This window comes from Tachysurus fulvidraco, chromosome 10 (genome assembly GCF_022655615.1).
Source record: "Tachysurus fulvidraco isolate hzauxx_2018 chromosome 10, HZAU_PFXX_2.0, whole genome shotgun sequence".
Taxonomy (NCBI): Eukaryota; Metazoa; Chordata; class Actinopteri; order Siluriformes; family Bagridae; genus Tachysurus; species Tachysurus fulvidraco.
The window spans coordinates 15,392,564-15,416,234 of NC_062527.1; the positions used below are offsets into that span (position 1 = coordinate 15,392,564).

The following is a 23,671-nucleotide window of genomic DNA, read 5'->3' on the forward strand; positions in this document are numbered from 1 at the left end:
TTATACTGTATATGTACATAAAAAAGTGTGAAGCAATTGAAAATACATCATATTCTAGGTTCTTCAAAGTAGCCACCTTTTGCTTTGATTACTGCTTTGCACACTCGGCATTCTCTTGATGAGCTTCAAGACGTAGTCACCTGAAATGGTCTTCCAACAGTCTTGAAGGAGTTCCCAGAGATGCTTAGCACTTGTTGGCCCTTTTGCCTTCACTCTGCGGTCCAGCTCACCCCAAACCATCTCAATTGGGTTCAGGCCCGGTGACTGTGGAGGACAGGTCATCTGGCACAGCACCCCATCACTCTCCTTCATGGTCAAATAGCCCTTACACAGCCTGGAGGTGTGTTTGGGGTCATTGTCCTGTTGAAAAGGTGGTGTGTCCAAACTTTTGGTCTGTACTGTATGTGTGTGTGTGTATATATATATATATATATATATATATATATATATATATATATATATATATATATATATATATATAAATTATTGTTATACTATATAGATATATAATATATATTATTATATATCTATATAGTATAACAATAATTTATATATATATATATATATATATATATATATATATATATATATATATATATATATATATATATATTAAATAATTTCAATTGTGAATCATCTACACATGCAAAAAAGACCTTTTGGGTTTCTGCTTGGATGTAATATTAATTATTCCCCTAAAAATTTGAGTACTTTTAGTATTTTGTGTAACCATATTTTAATAGGGATTGCTGAAAATAAACACAGGTTTGTTTCATCTGATTTGCATATTCTTTAATCCTCCCTTCGGCAGTGAATGACTAAGGGATTTTTGGCATCTGTGTCATGTCATATTTATACCGCAGTGATACTGCAATACATGGATGACAGTTTAAGAGTCCCTAAGCACTGATGTAAAAGCAAAATATAACCGTTGTGTTTGGGATGAGAACCTGAATTTATAGAAGTGCGAATAATTAGAACACTTTGTTCTTTAAGATCCGTTAATTTACTTCAATTGAATGATTATACAAAGTTAGATTAAAAAATATTTTCAGTGTGAGACGTTTATTAATCATAGATGTTTTTCATCGTTTTTTAACCCATCTTTTCCAAGAATGCCAATAGTTTTAATTGTATATCACAACCCCACAACAGCAACAACAGACCTGAAGAATTCAATTCAAATTTATTTGTATAGCACTGTTAACAATAGACTCAAAAGCAGCTTTACAGAACATATAATATAGTGCAAAATGTTTATATACAAAGATTAATATAAAACAAATAATTAATAATAATAAATAATAACAAGTAATATTAGACCTATTTAAGTGTTTGTATTTATCCCCAATGAACAAGCCTGTGGTGATGAGATGACAAGGAAAAACTCATGAACCTTGAGAGGAACCAGACTCAAAAGAGAACTCATCCTCATTTGGTAAAACTGGAAGGTGTAATTATTCATAACAACATCCTCTGGTGTTTATAATAATTTATAATGTCCTTTCTACAGTCAGATACAGTCTGACAATCGCGTATTGATGAGGTGGTTGTTGTCCTCAAACACCACATGGAGTTGGCATCTAGTTCTAGAAGTAATGCTGTAGATGATGTAAATGAGGTAATGGTGTCTTAGATGCTAAGGTTTTGAGGTTGGGTTAAATTTCAGAACTGCCATAAAACTATTGCTGGATAGTGGAGTGATGTTTAGTGAACCGCTAACAAAATCCAATACAGGAAGTGTGTGTTGTGCAGACAATATACAGAAAAGTCTAGAGTCTAAGTCTTGTCCTGGTTGAAGGTTCTGAATGTTTTGCAGTAAAAAGCTTCTCCTCATTCTCTCTGTTTGCCATCAGTGAGAAGAAGTGCTTTCCTGACCACAATAAAGAGAAGAGTCCATGATGGCTGAGGTTCTTCTCTTCTTAGTCCAGCACCACTTACTGTAGATCCCCTTCAGGTCAGGATGCCCAGTTAGGATAATTCGCTCAACTAATCAAAATACCTTCTGGAGCTACGTCTATCCTTCTTTGTGCTGTTCCCAAACCAGGCTGTGATGCTTCTCATTAGGATGCTCTTAATGGTGCAGGTGTGAAAAGAAGGCATAAAAAGAAGGACGATTGTGCAGAAAAAAATAATTGTCAATGATCTGTGATGTGGCTTTTCCCCAAAGGCTCAGAAAATCCGTGTTAATGGAGGTCCAGGAGATTTGAAATAAAAATATCCTTGCTTCTGCTAATAAGCTACGACTGAGTCATGGTTGAAGCTTCCAGCAGGAAAGTCATCCAAAAAATGAGGGGTTAAATATAAGGTGAAAAATTAAGGTCTGCAAGAGAGAGAAAGAGAAATTAGGACACTGGAGGCTCCAATTGCTGTATCGAGGACATAGTGTGCTGCACGAGCTACCGCTGTGTGTAGTACTGGAGCAGTATTGTACCTTCTGTTTGCTACAGTTTTATCTAAAGTTTCATCTGCTTTACTGTGTCGAAACACAGTAATGTGTCTTTTTCCTCAACATAAATAAATATCTATATAAATAAATAAAACTAATTTTTGTCTACCATATTTCTTCTACATGTGACTGCATGTTTCTCAGTGATAGATTAATGTCCTGGATATTTCAGAGTAGGTTTTTCTAGGGCATAACAGATGGTTTAGTAATTTACATTTTTACATTTCAGACAATTGAAACAAAACAAAAGTTCATATTACAGGGAGACGGAGGAGTTTATGGGCATTTTTCATTATAATTCTGAGAATTCTAGCAATAGTGGCATAATTATACCAATCATTTATTCCCTGCTAGCAAAATGATTAAGCTGTTAATTGCCTCTGTTGCATGGAAACATGATTTATTGTAAGCACTCAGTAAAAGGTCTCGCCAAGAATAAGAAAATTTGACAGTGGGAATAACAGTGTGCACTTTTTAAAAGCCTGAACAGTATGTGGTTCATTTGGTCTTAGTGAACTGTAAAAAGTGTTCTTTGTAAAAAAAAATATTATAAACATTCTGTATAAAGAGTTTTTAACAAATGAAAAAAACAGAGGCTGGATATTGCAGGGACGATGTTTCAAAGCAGCATCAATATGTATAGTCAGTGTACAGTGAAGCATCACTGCATGAATACTGAACACTGATTCTTATTCATCAGGTACAACAGACAAACTGTCTTGAACATGAAACCTTCAATAGACCTGCTTTCACATTTACATACATTTATTTGGGAGAAGAGTTTATTCATACTGACACACCAATGAAGTAAAAGTGAATCTGAGAAAGAAGCAAAGGAAATGAGGGCTCAGATGTTTGCTCAAAGGTTCAGAAGTGGTTCATTTGTACGTTTTGAGATTATTCAGCTTGGATCTCTGGAGTACTAGGTGAGATCCTGAATCGTATCCTTTCCAAAGCCTTCATTTGTCCCATATACATTACAGCACAGTGAATATAAGATACAGTACCCCTGGAGCAGAGAGGGTTAAGGGTCTTGTTTAAGGGCCCAGCAATGGCAATTCCTGACTTTAAGTCTCTGACTCGTAAACTAGAGTCTTAAACATCGAGTGAGCATTTCAAAAACTTCTGGAACCACAAAGTGGGAATACACAATAGAATATGAATGCCAGCCTTCACCAGATACCATGCCACATGTCACAGAGCAAGCAGTCAACCTTCCAGCATATTCTTAGGAGCTGGAAGTAAACGAAGAGCCCTGAGGAAACCCACAGGGGCCGAGAGAACAGTCAGTAACCTGTGGCCTGGATTAAACCCTGGAGCTGTGATATGACGACACCACTTTCTGAACCACTTTTTATACTTCATATTTTGCTGGAGTTTAGCAGCAACTATTATTCTTTACTTTTACTGAAACACATGCATCCCAGATCCTAGGTAAACACTGGGTTTAATACAATCACTGGTGTTTTATCACACCTTGCTCTCCAGCACTACTTAAATCCCTCAGGACTCTGTGTCCTGGCACCCAGGCGGTGGACATAGCTTACTAGCATGAGGATGTGTTTTTGATACTTGTGTAAGTCAAAAATGCCTCAAATGTAAAATGCAAAATGTGTTGATTTAATGTATGGATTTTTCAACCCTTTAAATTGAAATTGATTATATTCCTAAATATACTGTAGACTGTCAGAAAACGCTAGACCGCTGGTTCGTGGTCGGTGCAGTACATCAATGTGGCCACTAGAGGGTGGTCACAGATCTTTAAGAGACATTCACACGCTGTAGAAAACTCTCACTCACTCACTCACAATCTCACTCACTCACCCACACTCTCACAATCTCACTCAATCACACTCTCTCATTCACTCTCACACTCACACAGGAGGAACAAGTGAAATTCCACACACTCTGAGGCCTTGAAGCTGTGAGGCAGAAACACAACCGTGGTAACACCACATTTCTGCCAGTAATACATCTGTAAGATTTACACACACACACACACACACACACACACACACACACACACACACACACACACACACACACACACACACACACACACACACACACACACACGGATGGATGGATGGATAGATAATACATTGTACATGGGTGCTTCTGACAAACTGAACAGAACTTCATTGTTACATTTTACTTAAGCTCAGTTGATGTACAGTACATAATTCCCATAACAAGCAAACACACAGAGCACTGGACAAGCATGGTCATGAAATTTACCCCGACTCATTCTTTTTTTAAATTTTATTACTGTGTAGCATATTCACTGACAATTTCAAATCGTTACAGTATTGTAGGCATGGGAATTGTCCCCTTATGTACCTCACCACTTTTATCTGGTCTTATTATTCAGTACATATTGTGTTGTTATTTTGTGTATTGTCATGTCTTGTGCAATATATATTCCACATTGCACAAGACATGACAATACACAAAATATACTCAAATATATATATATATATATATATATATTTTTATATATATATATATATATATATATATATATATATATATATATATTTTTTTTGACAGCCACACCTTTTTACAAACTGTATCATAAAAGATTTAAAGTAAATACCTTATACGAAGGAAAGAGACAAGTGAATCAAATTATAGTAATTACAGCAGCCCATTTATTTTATGTTTTTGTTAAATTGTGGCAGGCAGCCAAGCCATAGTGCTCACACACACACACACACACACACACACACACACACACACACACACACACACACACACACACACACACACACACACACACACACACACACACACACACACACACACACACACACACACACTTGATGTTTATCACCCCAAATTACTTGAGTGGGTGTAAAAAAAAAAAAAAATGTAAAGCACATAAGTCATCTGAGGTACAGTTCATTTACTGTCAATCTCAAAGGAAAAGTGGTCTAGTGGTTCTTGTACTTCTGCAAACCTGTAATTACCATCTTATTTAACCATGAAACCACACAGTTTATGAAATTATACTGTAAACCTGTGCTTGAAATATTGATTACAGGTTTGTGCATTGAAAATAGTCATTAGTACCAGAAAGACAAAGAATAGAAGAAGGTGGGGAAATACAGCAACAGTTAAATAGCTTTTTAACCTCAAGGATTTTGGAAATTAGGTTTGTAATAATAACACAGCTCAGTATACAGTTAGCAAACAGGAATTGGTACAATTTCTCTGGCTGGTCCAAACAAGGCAAAAAATAGTTGAAAAAACACCTGAATTTATAATTTTTGCATGAATCTAATGGTTCCATCAGACAGTGAAGTATAACACAACACAGTAACTAACCCAAACCCATGACATACCATTCACTATCAAAAAAAACATATTTTATATATATTTTTAAAGCTTACTAGAAAGTTTCCTCTAGTTGAGGATGATGGTGTGAAATAAATTAAACAAACAAACAAACAAAACAAAAAAATTACACTAGCAGATTTTTATTCTCATGAGAGTGAAAGGTCAGATGTGAAGCTCGAAGGACAAGAAAGACCAGAGTCATTAACATGAATGTTAATAATGTATTTACAGCAATGCATTAATAGCATTCATTCATTCATTCACCCCTAGTTACTGCCTCATCAGGGTTTAGATTCGCTACTAGTTTGTTTATATTCTGAGAAACGTAACAAATAATCTCATTGGAAATTGTCCCAGGTAAAAAACAATGGCTATGTAGGTAGGGTGTATAAAAATAAATAGAAAACAAAACACTTCCAATTTAGGCCACACCCACATCTGATTTAAATCCAAATACAGATACTGTTATGAAGATGTGGAGCACTAAAAAGATACAGATACCGATAGTGGCATCGTGTTTAACTCCTTAATCTGCACTTCTCTTTAAGGAACCTGCATAAGAAGGGTAATTGATTTACCCTGCGCCATGTCCTTCTGTTTGGTGGAAAAGTGTAACAATATGTCATTTGTGGCATCCAATTAAAACCACAAACCAGGTTTAAAAAGAAGAACATTTATAATTTCACCTTCTAGAAGAAAACACATGTTGACATCCTTTTTCCAGAAAAAGCTGGATTCATACGTTACATGTCTGTGGTGAGCAGCATGTAATGCGCCACATTCAGTAGATTTTCCTGCATGGCTTTGTACAGTAACAAAGAAAATAATTTAAAAAAAGAAAACAAAATAATACAGCACTGAGAAAAATGAAACACAATAATCAACAAATCACATAGTTCCCAAGTAGGAACTTTAGATAAAGTTACAACACTTAACTGTGTATTTTTTAAGTAGACTGTAGATTAATAATACCACATTCCCAGCCTAAGAAAATACAAACTGATATTTGTATATTAGCATATACTTTCAGTACGAGTTTGCCAAGAACTGGTGTAAAACTCTCATTCCAGAGTCTTGATGTCCTGCACTTTAACTGTAAACACTACAGAAAAATAAAGTATCACGCTACACAACTGGGTAACAGTACAGAAAGTCCATTTTCAAAAAGTCTTGATTTAGTTCGATTGAAAAATGACATCCACGGTCCTCTTTAGGATGCTTTAGGAGCATCTGTACACCTGCACATTCATGTAGCGTTCATGTTGCCAATCGTCCGATCTTTGTGACACGGTTGTTGGTAACAGAAGAGCTGCTTTGAGTATTTCAGAAACTGCTGATCAGGGATTTTAACACACAACAGTCATTAGAGTTTACACAAAATGGTGTGAAAAACAAAAAACAGTGACCGTGGCTGGAAACACCTTCTTGATAAGAGGAATATAGTCACATTAATCTGAGCTTTAAGAAAGGATAGTAACTCAAATAATCGATGTTTACAACTGTGGTGAGCTAAAAAGCATCTCAACAGACAAAACATCAACAACCTTGAAGTGTGTGAGCTACAACATCAGAAAACGACATCAGGTTCCACTCCTGTGAGTCAAGAACAGGAATGTGAGGCTATCGGGGACACAGACTCGCCCAAACTGTACAGCTGAACATTAGAAAAAAGTCAGAAATTGTCATTTTACACTCTCATGCTGTTCAGTTTGGATGAGTCTGTTTCTATGATAGCTTCAGATCTGTGTCCTTCGCTGGCAAGAGTGGATCCTGAGGTGGTCTTCTGCTGTTGTTGCCAATGCACCAGTTTGATGTGTTGTACAGAGTGCTTTTTGAGTTCCTACAGACTTCCTGTCAGCTTCCTGTCAGAGCACTCTGGCCATTTTCCTCTGATCCTTTATCAACAGGGTGTTTCATCCTGTAGACTCTCTGCTCACAGGATGCTTTTTTTCTTGTTTGTTTTTCACATACAGTTCTGTGTAAACTCTAGAGTTTCTATAGCAAACCAGTCCATCTGGCAGCAACAACAACTCCACAATTAAAGTCAAACAAAAGAGATCACACTTTTTTCTATTTTGATGTTTGATGTGAACATTACCTGAAGCTCTTAACCTGCGTCTGCATGTTTTTATACACTGTGATGCTGCCATGTGATTGGCTTATTGAATAACTGCATATATGTGCAGGTGCATGTGTGTTTTCTTATTAAAGTCGATGGTAATTGTATTATAAATCATAATTTAGTTCATTCTTACATTTTACATACAGTACCATTAGAACAAATTTGAAAATATAGCAATTAATAGCAAGTTGTTTGAATAGCGGTCACTGAGAATGAGGACGCCAGATGGGATGGCCAGCTTCTTATGTCACAGAAAAGATACAGCAGTATAGTTGTGTGTGTAAGTTGAGGCTTGGGCTTAGGAGACATGATGATTTCACCATAGCTGTAAAGTGAACAGACCAATCTAATACTATGGCTAGGTAGTCATGGAGTTCCTACTGATTTGGTGGAAAGGTAGAGCAGATGATGCTGATGAAGCAGGTGATAGATAGAAAAAGGCCAGTGCAGATTCAGGAACTTTTAGCTTTTCAGGAGAGTTGCAAAAGACTTGAAATAGAGGATTAAATGGCTGGTGCTAATCCTACAGGGAATTATCCACACCTTGGAGATTGGATTAGGCAGGCAAGACTAGTGGAAAAGACTGTATGTTTGATCCAGATGAGTTTGGGAAGTGTGACAGAGGTGTTGGGATGAACACGGTGAGTTGTCATGAATGATGTAGGGATTGGGGTTAAATGATAAAGGGGTGGGGATTAAAAACAGGAGGAACTTGCTAGAAAGTGGAGTCGAGACCACAAAAAAGGGTGGAGTGATAAAAGCATTGGGTCGAAAAGGGGATGGGTCGTCATGAATGATGTAGTGATGTAGGATACATGCAGGAAGCACTGGAATGAAATGCAAAAAGACTGGGGGATGGGATGGGATGGGATGAGATCGGATGGGATGAGATGAGATGAATTATGTTGGGATGAAAAAAGGAGGGGAAGATATGATGTAAAGTTTGGAGCTGTAAAGTAGGAGCTACGGTGTGTGAGGCTGGGAGGAGTGAGTTAGGGGTCGAGATGAAATGCACATTAAAATTTAAAAACATTGGTGATGCAATGAGATATGCTGTTCGTGATTTCTTCTCAAAACAATATATTTTTTTTTTCATGATTTGATATAGTGTTTTTATGTCTAAATAATTTAGTTGAATTTGATATAATTCCCCACATTCAATATTTCTAAATCAATTAACATGGTTCTCTCAGAGTTAATAACCTTCGATTTATGGGCCTTGTATGCCAACACATGGCAAGTGAGATGCTCTGATCTTCAGTGGATCGGTGTACATCAAGCCTGAAGAAATGTTACCTGCTGAATTAATCTTGATGATGATTGGTTATACAATGTAGACAAATAGCAAGAAATGAGCTGTGGGAAATCATTAACAATAATAAAAAAAAATAAATAAATCGATACCTGTCAGCCTTTGCATTTAATTATTACACATTCATTTAGTGTTGATGGCCTCAATGGCACTGCGTCAGGGTCATGCTGAAAAGGGCTTTGTAATTAGTTCATATAATAAAGAGTGTGATGTAGTTACACTGTACAAAAAAACCCAGTGCAGCCTTTAATTACTGGCACTTAAAATGTACCCTTTTTAGTCCTGAAGTGAAAAAACGTCAGTCCATCCATACCTTTATGGTCAGTGCATTTATTCTTTGCAGACAAGGAAAAATAAAGTCCCTGGTGACATCTCGTGTGTTTTACATCTTCCTCTTAACAAGAAGAAGCGAGAGAAGCCAGTGATACATACCATATGAAACATGACACTCTTACAGTAAGTCATGATGTAGTCAGAGGATGTACCAGTTCCGCTTTGAATGAGTCAGTGAGATAGCATACTACCCCATGGGGGTTTTAATAAAGAGAAGTAGAGATGTTATATTTTACAAACCACAGGATTGCAAACCATGTTTTGTTCTGAAAGGACGGGGGAAATCCACAGACATGACTTCCTCACCCACAACAATATCGCTGGTTTATTCCACTTCAGAACAACGACTGGCGCTGAAGACTGTACCATTCTCAGACAGAGGGGAGTAACGTGGCTCAAAGCTACCTAGTGTTAAGGAGTTCATCTTTGAGCCAGGTGGGTAAAGGTTGGCCCATCCTGTACAGCAGCTTGGACAGTTCAATGTTATGATCTCTGTAGTACTCTCTTAGAAACAACTGGGACTGTAGAAGTGAGAGAAACAGAACAAGAACATTTGGTTACATTCCTGTACATAACTGTAGCATGATATAAACACAGAGGTTCAGAAGGGAGATGATTTTGTCCTGCAGCCGAACTTTGACCACTACAGATCATATGACCGAGACAAAGGAAAGTGTCAGAACCTGCATGAAACAGGAGGATACTTTACCTCTAACTTCATATCCGAGTATCTCTTTCCTTTACTTTTTCCCAGACACTTTGTCTTTCCTCCCTCCAGGAGCTGACACCAGAAACCTTTTTTAGGATCAAACCTGCACAAGTCAGAAAATGTTTTTTTAGGGTTTACCCAAATATTGCCTAAGGACAATTTATTATTCAATTAGAACTGCTGTCAGTATATAAATAAAAACCCATTATAAAACATTGGCTGAGAAGGTGTTGAACTTACGCCAGGATCTTGTGGTAGTTCACGGTGTTCATTAATCCCAGAAACTTCTGAACTTTATCCATGACTAATGCTGGATCAGTTTTTAGCATCTGCCCATCCACAACCATAATCTACATAATGTAAAAAAAACACACACACACACACACACACACACACACACACACACACACACACACACACACACACACACACACACACATATTTATGAATATCATTTCAAGCCCAACAAAAAGGCAATGAAGTTTTGCATAGAAGTAAGCCTCATACCACCTGACTGGGGTGGTAGTGTGTAAGCCAGCGCTCAAGGTGAATGGCGTATAACCCCGGGACCAAGCATCGGCTCTGTAGGACACGCAGCTTTGCAGGAGCATCACGGGGTGCGGTGATGACATCGTGAAAAGTGTATTTCAAAGCCATTGGATCATCATGTGCCCTCTGGTGCTGTGGTGAGGAACAGGGTATATTCAGGGATTTGTTTGGGCAATCACAGATTCAAAATGCTCTACAAACATCTTCAATTCCTCAAGAACGCAACTCTTTTCAGGATGAGCTGAGTCAGGTAGAGCTGAACTGAGACCAGTACTCAAAATCAGCTCTCCCTAACCCATAACTTTTCCTCACCCCAATTCAATATTTCATGTCCCTAAGCTCAAGATTACCTACTGTAGCCTCAGACTGTTCCTGACATCAACATCAACTCTTTGTAATTCCAAGCTCAGGTTTTTCTGACCCCAAACATAGCCTATCCACAACTCAGTCAAACTTATCTTTGACTTAAAGCTTTTCCTAGTATGACCGCAAGCTAAATTTTTTCCATACAATTTCCATCATTCCATCCATTCCTGACCTCATGCTCAGCTACCTTTGAACCCGAACTCAGCTCTTCATGACCTCAAGACATTCCTGACCTCAAACTCAGCTTTTCATGACCTCAAAGCTATTTCTAATCTCACACTTAGCTTTCAGATTTCCATGACCTCATGTACTTCCTGACCTGAGGCTCACTTCTGCCTGTGCAATAAGCTCAACATCTCTTGACCCCACACTGCACTATTCCTGACGTTAGCTGTTCCTGACCTCAACTTTGTTATGTGTCGGGACAATTTGTCTTACTTTAGTCACGAAAAATACTAGTCATATTGTTTGGGACAGATGCTCCTGAGGACATCCGCTTCTGGTGTCTTTTAATGGTAATAAGGTCAAGTCCTTTTTTGGTGATAAATCATATAGAAGCAGAGAAATAAGCATGTAGAGGTCAGTACCTGGTACCAGGCGTAGGCTCTTTCTGCAGGACTGATGAGGACGGTGATGATTTTAGCTTTAGGTAGGAGAGCTGCTGCTCTGGGCGCTGCTAATTCAGAGTCAAAGTAATTAGCACACTTCTCAAAGTAGTAATCCGAGCTGGTGTTGGAGGGGAGGGGGAAAAACTCCATGTACCTGTAACATTAAGATCTGAGTCACAAACACATACAGCTATAAAGCTGCTTCTCAGCAGGCACGATTCCATCAGCAAGATGCAACATTTTTGAGTTACGCAGATGCCGGCGCAAAAAATATCACCTGAAAGAAACCGAGAAGTCTAAAGAGAGAAGTGGAAGAGCAAGTTCAAAGTATTACTCACCAGTCTATTCCTTTGTGGTAGTTGTGCCCATTGAAGAACTGAATCTCCTCAAAGGTCTCTTTGCTGGGATAGTTTCCGATGAGGTCAGGGTGCAAGCCCAAAAACAGATACAGAGCAGTTGTCCCTGGAATAAACATGAGGAAATAATAATACTGTAAGCTGTATGATTATGACGATGACGACGACGATGATGATGATTATTATTATCTCAAATTTATATCAACATATTCATGTATTTTGATTAATATTTTGTCTTTGCATTTTTTCTGTCATGTGCAGCTATGATTATGATGATGATGATGATGATGATGATTATTATTATTATTATTATTATTATTATATTGTGATTTCTACTATATGCATCTCTGCAAGTAATATTAGTAAATGGCACCAAAGATTATTTGTTACACTACAAATATTAAACATAACCCTTAAACTGTAAGCAGTATTTGACATAATATCCATTTAAAAATGTAAATACAAGAAAAATACAATTCATTTAATTACTAAATCAATAATAAATATGCTATCCCAGTCCAATGTATTTACTAAGCATGACCGGTAGGGGGAGCCGGAGGCATTCACCTGTCTTCTGTGGCCCAATCACAAGCAGCTTAGGGAAGCGATCACATGTTTTCTCTTTAGACCAGATATCCTTGTGTCTCTTATCCTCACAGGGGTTCTGAAATATTGCAGAGTTAAGATGAGAAGGACTTAAATTAATGCAGAACTTCATTATGAGGAAATACAAGTAGGCTTAGAAATGCAGATAAAAGGAATGAGATCAGAAAAGCTTTACATCAGAGAAAAAAATAATAGTATAAGATAAATGGGCATGAATCTATATAATCTATATGCAACAAAAGCACAGATTAAAATAAACTAAAATTCACGCCTTTAAATCAGCCGGCAATGAAAATCATTTACAATTCTAAAAAAAATAATAAACAAAAAAATAAAAATTTACTTTTTTTTTTTTCCTGAAGAAAGATTAAAGCAGGTCAGTCTGACTAAACCCTGTTCATTTTCCTGTAAGGATTAATCTGTGTAGGGTTAATCTGAGCCCTAAATGAGTAAAGCACTGGCACATGCTTTCCAGTTACAGTCACACACACACACACACACACACACACACACACACACACACACACACACACACACACACACACACACACACACACACACACACACACACACACACACACACACACACACACACACACACACACACACACACACACACACACAATTTATTTCCTTCAGTATTGCATTGGAACATAAATTAGGGTTGTTTTTTTAATGTTTGTTTCATGAGTAATTACAGGTTTATAATGCACCCCAATCAGAGCAAAAATTAGCAGTAGCACAAGATATTTTCACATATCACAAACAAAAAAACTAGAAAATCGTAACAATTCCCTGAAGTGCAAAAAAAAAAAAAAGTAAAAAAAAAGACACCAATGAAACAAATTTCCTCTAACACTGTGGTTTAAGATCTATTTTTAGGTGATTAATCACAATAACGCTTGCCACTGATTTTAACACATTATCGTTAGCCCCCTCCAGAACATTGTTCGGCTGAATCTAAATTTAGATAAGAAATATTCAGCTTAGAAATGGTGACTGCAATAAATGTGTTATTGCTTTTAGTATACAGATGGGGGGGAAAGCAATACATTTCTAATAAGAAATAAAATAAAAGCAATACCAAGACAACTTATCAATTATTACACATTTTATTTATTCAAGACTTCTTTAATATTGTCGAGCATTCGCACCAGGTTCCCCACGACCCTGTGTAGAACAAGCTCTACAGAAGAACTCTTCCTGTGTGAAGACTTTATTTACGGTTAAACTGCTGTTGTTTTCTGTTCCTGAGAGACTGATCGGCACTTTTGTGTTTTCCCGTATCGATTACTGTAATGCCTTGTTGGCTGGAGTGTCAAAAGCTACCTTAAAACAAATTGCAGGTAGTGCAAAATTCGGCTGCTAGAATTCTAACTAGAACAAAGTTAAGAGATCATATTACTCCCGTTTTGGAGTCCTTGCACTGGCTCCCCGTTAGGTTTAGGGTTGATTTTAAGATTTTGATGCTTACCTAACAAGGCCTTACGTGGGTTGGCGCCTCAATATCTGACTGAGCTTTTAATTCCTTATATTCCATCTTGCGACCTTCGTTCTTCTGAAACTGGTCTTTTATCTGTTCCTTTAACTCGTTTACGATCGATGGGAGATAGGGCTTTCTCTTCACTAGCTACAAAACTTTGGAATTCTTTACCAACTGAGATAAGGCAAGCAACATCTCTTGGCATTTTTAAATCTCAGCTTAAAACTCCTTTTTTTTAGGGTAGCTTTTTAATTGAATAATTGTAATTTTACATTGTGCTTATTTTTTATATTTTTGTTGCTTTAATTTTAATCTTTATATTATGTGGTGGATTTTTGTTTTTTTATTTGCTTTTGTAAAGCGCTTTGAGATGTTGATTATTATTATTATTATTATTATTATTATTATTATTATTATTATTATTATTATTATTTTACACACTTTTCACCTGACTGTTACAAAGCACTGGCACTGACACTTGAGACTCCTTCCACACATAATAAATAAACCTCTTCTTAGAGATTTTAGACACACATTCCTTTGTTAAATAAATCAGTTCATTGTGAGACTTAGATTAAATGTATATTAGGTGTTGTGACAGACAACAGTAAATAAATCTGGCCAATCAGGATTCGAAATTTGAACAGAGCTTAAAAGAAAGTTTAGGAAAGACTTATGTTAGGTGACTCAGGGGAGGAGGACATGGAAACTTTACCGATCAAACGTGAATAATTTTGCTTTGTATTCGTAAGTATAATGAACATTTGAATAGAACATGAACGGTGAAATTCATTTTGACAACACACACACACACTGAATTGAGACAATACAGCACTTGTGCACTGGGTGAGACTGAGAAAGGCTCAGCTGGAGGTGATACGTGTGCAGGCACAAACGCTTGCACACACAAAGACTCCACACGAACCTTAATGTGAGAGGCTTTAAGTACAAATGACATGAGCAAGAAAAGAGATCAGAGCAGGAAGAACAAAGAGCATTCACACACACACACACACACACACACACACACACACACACACACACACACACACACACACACACACATACACACACACACAAAGACCAATGCAGTCCACAGTGAATGAGAGGAGAACGGCGAGAACAGAAGCACACTGATCCGCGTTACAGTGAGTCGAGCATGGAAAAGAAAAGCTGTGAATAACAAGCACTACATTCTCTGATGAGGAGTTGCTGACCACAGAGCCTGACACGGCAGCACACTGTACACTAATGCTATTCTTCCCCTCAGTCCCTCTCTCACGCTCCCTCAATCCTCGGCCGCCTGAACCTCTTTTAACTTCTCAATCATCAGATGCCCCAAGTCCCACACTCCCTCAGGCACAACAACCTACACACACTTGGTATACAAGAACACCTCTTAATGGCAATCCTGGGAACGCTCAAGCACTGTGAAAACAGAAAGGAAAAAAAAAGGTGCCAAAAAGACTGATTCAGCTCACTGTGGGTTTTGATAATTAGCAGAATCAAATGAGTCAGAACTGAAAAAACAAAACACCTACACACACACTTGGCATAACACTTGGTTACACACACCCACATACACACAAACAGATACACACACCTGCCAGAGTGGCTCTCTGTCTGAGGGAAAGAGGCTGAAGTATTTGTGAGCCAGTTGGACAGGAGACAAGGTCTGCAGCCTCAGGTGAGTCCAGGTCTGCAGGAAATGCAGCAGCTTCTTAAAAGTGTACAGTCCCAGACGATCATTTCCATAATTAGAAAGATGAGTCATGAAGATACTAATCTGCAGAACACAAAGAAACATTTGTGCATTAGGATTTTTTTTTAATTAACCCCATACATCAAAAGAACTTCCTAGCAGCCTCATCAAATCCCTGTTGTCTTATCACTTCTCAGACTGGGAGAAACACTTCCTGTGGAACCACAGGCTAATTATCAAGCACCAGATTTTCAACGTGGAGCGCTTATGTCATCAAACTTCTATGTATATTCTCTTCCCACTGTGTCGCTCACTCACTCTATCAGTCTGTTCTCTGCACTCTAAACTCTTTCTGGAAGACTGGATGTGAAGAGAACTTGGGAAAAGCAGGGAAATCTTTTTTTCTTCTTCTATTTTTAATGGGCACCAACAACAATCAGAGCAACAAAAACAACAAAGACATGATTGTCTGTTTTTTCTTTAAATTATGCATTTCAACCCCATCCAGATTCACCAAAACAACAACAACAACAAGACTATTTTCTATTTATTTCAATAGAAAACATATAATGTTTTTTATTCCATACAGAGCAACGAAGACAAAATAAGCAACTGTATATTTGGTTAAGGAAAAACATTATACAAACTATTCCAATCCATGTCAAGACCAAAACCAAAACCACTGAAACAACAACAGTGGCAAAAAAGAACAACAATAACAAGAATAATATCTACTATCTAATATAATATCTAATATATAAAAACTAAACAATATATACTGTAATGCTTTTTAAGCCCATCTAGACTTACCTACACCACTGTAAATAAGGGAAGTAACACAACAACAGCTGCAGCAAGAACTTCCGAAATATCACTAAGGCATACCAACAACACCAAAATAACTACATAGTATTGTAAATGTGAGGTATGAGCAACAACAGCAACATCAGCAAGAACAACAGCAAAAACAGCAGCAACATCAGCAAGAACATCAGCAAGAACGACAGGAACATCAGCAAGAACAACAGCAACAGCAGCAGCAACATCAGCAAGAACAACAGCAACAACAGCAACAACATCAGCAACATCAAGAACAGCAGCAACAACAGCAGCAACATCAGCAACAACAGCAAGAACAACAGCAACAACAGCAGCAACATCAGCAACAACAGCAGCAACATCCGCAACAACAGCAGCAACATCAGCAAGAACAACAGCAACAACAGCAACAACATCAGCAACATCAAGAACAACAGCAACAACAGCAGCAACATCAGCAACAACAACAGCAACAACAGCAAGAACAACAGCAACAACAGCAGCAACATCAGCAACAACATCAGCAAGAACAACAGCAAGAACAACAGCAGCAACATCAGCAAGAACAACAGCAACAACAGCAGCAACATCAGCAAGAACAACAGCAACATCAGCAAGAACAACAGCAACAACAGCAGCAACATCAGCAAGAACAACAGCAACATCAGCAAGAACAGCAGCAACAACAGCAGCAACATCATCAAGAACAACAGCAGCAACATCAGCAAGAACAAAAGCAACAACAGCAGCAACATTAACAACAGCAACAACAACAACAACAACAACAACAACAACAGCAGAAACAACATAATTTTTTGTTATTGTCCTGATTTGGCATAACATCGCCCTAAATATTACTAAACATCAAATCACCCAAACAACACCAAAATTACTATAAAGTAAAAGATGTATCACAGAACAACATCAACAACAATATGCCATGCATGTTCCAGCTTTATGATGATAAATGAGTATTAAAAAAAAAAAAACTGCTATGCAGACATTGTACAGCAGGAAGATTTCAGTGCCTCATGCACAAATTTATCATTTTGTTTTCCTCTAATACCGTAGTTGGTTATATAGGGCATGAGGTAAAATGGAAAAACCAAGAGTGTTAAATAATGGAGAACATAGGTGCTAAGATATCTGTGCCATGTTGTAAAACGAACAAGGGGTTAAAACTAGAGGCCATGTCCTATCCATATGTGTGACTCGCCCTTTAAAACTTAATGACTCTAGCTGGTCAGCCTGATCAATAGTGAGAAGCTCATTAGGAAAGAGACGAACATGCAATTAGTTGATCTACTCCGAGAGTGTTGCTCATTGATCAGATCCAGTCAGTCGAGTCTGAACTATGGGCTAATCGCTGCATTAGATCAGGCATGGATGAAGCTCGTAAAAAAGCTTTAAGAAAAACGAGGCTTTTAGCTTAAGATAAAATACCTTACTAGCTGAAGATGTCTGCCGATACAGAGTAATGTTAACTCACACAAAGTCACTAAATTTAAGTGAAAAATAATACATTAGTATTAGTGTAATGCAGACATAAAAAAGCATAAATAGAAATAAGCATAAGTGTTTCAATAATAAATCTAGTTCGCATTCTGTATCAATAATTTGATTTCTATTTATTGAAGAAGAAGAAGAAGAAGAAGAAGAAGACAAAGAAGAAGAAGCCTGTTGCTATGTATTGTCCTGTGAGTGACAAATAAATTTAGAATTTGGATTTAAATAGCAGATACAAAGCATAATCTATGTACATATTCCTATTATCTAGCATTACTAAAAGAATAATTAGATAAGATCCCTAACTACTCTATAAGCGAGTAATTTCAGCTTGTCAGATTAAACTAAATATTTTACAAACTTTTAGCTTGTTTTTAGGTTGTCTTTTGTTTTAGGGTCATCCCCAAGGAAGAAATATTCCAATTCTGTTCATTTGTTAACTGATTTTGTTTTCCATTAATAATAAAAACCTTCATTTAAATAGTGCATGTTGTGTTTACTTGTGTTATCTTTGACTAATATTTCAATTTGTTTGATGATCTGAAACATTAAAGTGTGACAAACGTAGGAAAAAATAAAAAATCATGGAGGGGGCAAACACTCTACATGTCTAATGCCAATATAGATTGATGGGCTTGATATTACATGTAGTCTAAACATTGGACATTTAACTTCACAGAAAACGAAAACGCCATGTAATATAGTGCGAGGGGGGTGGGGCTTCCCGGATGCCAGCTAACATCAGAGAATTCTAAACAGCCACGTAATTGGCAACCGTTTCAGATTCATATTGAGGATGTAGATGGTGGGACTCGGGATATGAGGGACTAGATTAGTGCACTTAATGTGTATAGCTCAGAAGGCAATAACCAAATGCACTGATCGATTAATAGCTAATCCGTAGCACTGATATATTTATCAACAACAGAAACACAACAATACCCAAGATGTGTAATAATAAAGAAATGGTGCGTGCAGTTTACAGTGTAGTGCTGCTATCATATTATTTGTTGTGATACAGCCTGGTTTTTCAGAATATTAACCCTGATTACCAAACTTATAACCATGCCTTTTCTGTCACAGTGTATAAACATGCCAGTAATGAAATTTTAGGATGGCTGATCCATGTGCTGCGAGAGGAACGGGTGTGTGTGTGTGTGTGTGTGTGTGTGTGTGTGTGTGTGTGTGTGTGTGTGTGTGTGTGTGTGTACTCACTGGGTTGAGTAATACAGTGAGGAAGAGTTCCCCTCCGTCGATGAGCTTGTCCAGCTCCTGAGGGCCTCCTGGGTAATCTTTATAGAAGATAGTGTGAGTGAACAGACCACAAGTTTGCCTTGGCAGCACCTAACAGCGAGACAGACAATAGGTTATCTCATAAACTTAAAAGCACATTGTTTATATTACTTTCTCTTTCTATCTCTCGCATACACACATATACAGTATATATGCATACACACAGACACAAACACAGAGTCATATAAATTCACTTGTCGTTAAACCACCCGGACACCTCTGTGTGCCCTCCATCTATCTCCACACACACACACACACACACACACACACACACACACACACACACACACACACACACACACACACACACACACACACACACACACACACACACACACACACACACACACACACAGAGCTTCTCTCTTCGTGCCGATAAATAGAGCAAGACTTAATGTAATATTCATAATCTCTCTCAGAGCGTTCATGAACTCGGCGGGTGTATATAAAAATCAATGAGAGGCAGAATCCACATCTGAATATAAATCTGCTCTCAGCAATCAGCTAACCACTCTCTCCTGTCCTACTGCTCTCCCTGCTTCAAGGACAATCACACCAGGGGGTCAGACAAGCACAGAAATTAAGCTCAAAAAGACAGATGGAAGAAATCATCCAAAGAAGGTATTTAGAGTAAAGAGCAGGTAATATCAGCTGAGGATTTAGAGCGAGAGTGAGTAAAACCCCAGATCTATTACAGTTATTAGTTGTATCCAGGTTAAGGGAAAAAGAAAAGAGAAAACGAATGTAATAGGAGGAAGACATGGGAGAAAAAATTCACAGAGGATAGTGTGGAAGAGAGCAAGTGTGTGGGTGTGAAAGAAAATAATGAATGAAAAGGAAGTAACAGAAAGATACAGAAAGAAGCAGTGAATGTGTCTGTGTTAATATAGTTCTGATTCCCCCCCAAAAAAACAAATTTTATACTTGAGGGATACATGAACACACTGAATACAGTGTAATGCCATGAGAATGGATAAAGCATGAATAATATGACTTATATGACTATTTTCTGCAATAAAAAGAGTCTCTATTTTAACTTCAATTAAATTTGATCAAATTTTCATTTCAGTTTTCTTTTCAGTATTTTGTTAATTTTGTCAATTATCCGTTGAAGTGGATCTGCAGCATATCCAAGGACCTCCGGTTGCAAGTTGGTCAATAAAAAGAGCAGGTTTGGGACTCCAGGGGTAAGTAAAAATAGCTACCATGTGATTGGGTGGTAAAAAGGAAACCAGAGAACCCAAAGGAAACCTAGGAAGGGAGAACATGCTATAGAGTTTGCATTGCATTCTTGGTGGATGTGTGTGGACCCTCACACTGATGCCGTTGTGGATGAAGCCGCGGCGGTAGCGGGCTGGTTTGAGATGAGGATACTCCTCTGTGCTGGTCACTCGGATACCCCACACTTTCTTCCAGGCGTCGTAGAGCTGCACGTGAATGGGGTAGACACCTGAGTGATGAGGAGCCACTGCGTAACCCAGGTGGGTGGGGATAGAGTGATCCTGCACACAAGATTCATACAACAGAAGTCTTGAAGTTTATTCCTACATCATATTCATGAAGTTAATATCGTTGTGTCTCGATTGTATATAAACCAATCTCTCTTTTGAAAAGGAACACTCCAGGCAAATTTATGTACGTTTCTGCCATCACATTCAAACAAATAACCTTAAAAAGTCTTCCTAGACTAATGTGTAGTGTTGAATGTGTATAGTACAAACCAATACAAACCTCTGAGATCTACTGACACGAGTAAATGTTTCACAAAGGACAATTTTCACATTACTGTAAATAAACCAGTATGTCGTGAATACAAACACAACATAATTTTTGTGTAGCAGCATTAGCAAATTTTGCTTTATTTGTTAAATGATCAAACCCATAGATTTGTTAAAGCAATAATACACAAAAGGTCTTATAATCTCTTCATTGCAGAATGGAAAATAAAACTGAGGATAAAACTGGTGATGATTTAATTAGCAGACGAAACGACGACGATGAATTATCTCTCATTGTCCAATAACAAACACAATCCCATATTCATGAGAAAAACAAGGTCACATAATACAGTATCTCAGTTTCAATTCACACACTTGACTATGCACACAAACACACACAATAAAACACTCAATAATGCACTACCATCATATCACACCATCCACTGACCTGCATGGTAGAATTCCCAGACTAGTCCAGTTTAGAGGTGAAGTTTGGTGAAGCTTGAGTTGATATAAATATTGGTCTGAAACTGTTGTGTCTCAGCTGTATGTAAAACGATTTCTCTGTTTCAGAAGGAACAGAGATCTACTGCATTGGAACGCTCCACGCACCAACTACCAGGCCAATTTACTTAGTCTTGTCTATCACAATCACACAAATGCCCTGAAGTAACGTTTTAACAAACTTCCTAAACTATCATGTTGTGTGGAGTGTGTACAAATCAACACAAACCTCTCAGATCTACTCACAGTCAAGTTATAATTATACTGGTTCACTGGGTTACAGACTTAACACTGGATCACTGGGTTACAGACTTAACACTGGTTCAATGGGTTGCAGAATGAACACTGGTTCACTGGGTTACAGAATGAACACTGGTTCACTGGGTTACAGACTTAACACTGGTTCAATGGATTGCAGAATGAACACTGGTTCAATGGGTTGCAGAATGAACACTGGTTCACTGGGTTACAGACTTAACACTGGTTCACTGGGTTACAGACTAAGGTCTGTAGTCACTCGTGTTTATGAGGAACTTTACTGGATTATATCTAAATACAGATATAAATTACAGAACCAGTTACAGCTTGTGGCATCACGTTACACTTCTAGTGCTTTCACACACACCGATCAGCAATAAGATTAAAACCACTTCCCGATTTATACACATTACACATCACAAACATTATTACACACACAGTGACAGATGTGAGACAGGATTACACAGGTTCAGCATGACAACACTTTCTGGATGTTGTCTAATCCCTTCTAAGGTCTCACCAATGTGGCAGTACACAAAAAAAAGGAATATGTAATGAAAAAATTTAGCCAGTGGCATCACTTTACACTGTGCCTTAACACACCGATCAGCAATCAGATTAAAACCACTTCCCGGTGTGAAGTGAATAACAGCGATTCTCTTGTTACACTGACGCACATTAAGGGGTGGGAAATATTAGGCAGCAAAAGACTAGTCAGCAATCAAAGTTGATGTGCTGAAAGCAAGAAAAATGGGAAAGCATAAAAAGCAACTTTGACCAAGGACAAAATGTGATGACTAGGATGACTGGGCCAGCTGTTCTTGATGCTTCATGATTCTTCTGTGGTTATGCAGCGGTTAGTATCTTACAAAAGCTCGGGTTACCTTGACGATAACGGTATTCCCTAATGGCAGACTGAGGAAGAGAGCATGACAAAGGTGTTGAATTAGCCTTCAAATTCCCCAAATCTCAATCTGATCAAGCATCCGTGGGATGTTCTGGACAAACAAATCCGATCCATTGAGGCTCCACAAAATATTAGGCAGGTGGTTTTAATGTTAGAGCTGATCAATGTATAATGCCTTTACTCTGATTTGATCAAATCTTGGGTATGAACACAGCAATACATCTCTGGTCTTAAACAATGATTTAATAGCCATCAGGCGGTCCTCCGAGTCACCTCTAGTGCACTAAATACCCAGATGTAGCCTTTAAAAAATTATTTTAAATTGTCGAGTACATGAAGGATGTATCTGAGTCAGCTTTTCTTCTTCCTGCTGTAATTTTTTTTTTTTTTTTTAATTTTTATCATGTATCTGTTTGGGACTCCTCAATGCGTCATTGGAGCCAAGCCATTTATTCATCTCTAATTCGTGGTGCTTCTTAGAAACTTAATCGAACTGACTCCAACATCATAAAAAAAGCTGTAAATAAACAAGAGTGTAGTTTGTTGAGAGATAAATTACTCAATCCTGATCACAGACAATAACTTTCAACTTTATTGAATTTAAGGTGTGTGTGTGTGTGTGTGTGTGTGTGTGTGTGTGTGTGTGTGTGTGTGTGTGTGTGTGTGTGTGTGTGTGTTTTCTGTTTGTGTATGCATGAGTGCGTGTGCATGTGTGTGTTTGTTTGTGCATGT

At 37.8% G+C, this 23,671-nt stretch overlaps 1 protein-coding gene across 3 annotated transcripts in view; it reads right to left on the reverse strand.

Moving 5' to 3' along the window:
* Positions 1-5,914: 5,914 nt before the first annotated feature.
* ndst1a (N-deacetylase/N-sulfotransferase (heparan glucosaminyl) 1a) overlaps positions 5,915-23,671 on the reverse strand; it is an 80,014-nt gene continuing 62,257 nt past the window's right edge. For 2 of the 3 annotated variants that reach the window (XM_027165210.2, XM_027165211.2), the window contains exons 7-16: positions 20,869-21,054; positions 19,475-19,603; positions 15,836-16,018; positions 12,711-12,807; positions 12,126-12,249; positions 11,767-11,941; positions 10,772-10,945; positions 10,505-10,614; positions 10,265-10,367; positions 5,915-10,076 (exon numbers count right to left, since the gene is read on the reverse strand). In XM_027165210.2, the coding sequence (XP_027021011.1) occupies positions 9,957-10,076; positions 10,265-10,367; positions 10,505-10,614; positions 10,772-10,945; positions 11,767-11,941; positions 12,126-12,249; positions 12,711-12,807; positions 15,836-16,018; positions 19,475-19,603; positions 20,869-21,054 (1,401 nt within the window). In that variant the 3' untranslated portion in view covers positions 5,915-9,956. The remainder of the gene's footprint in view (positions 10,077-10,264; positions 10,368-10,504; positions 10,615-10,771; positions 10,946-11,766; positions 11,942-12,125; positions 12,250-12,710; positions 12,808-15,835; positions 16,019-19,474; positions 19,604-20,868; positions 21,055-23,671) is intronic. The other variant, XM_027165212.2, reaches the window with a different exon arrangement.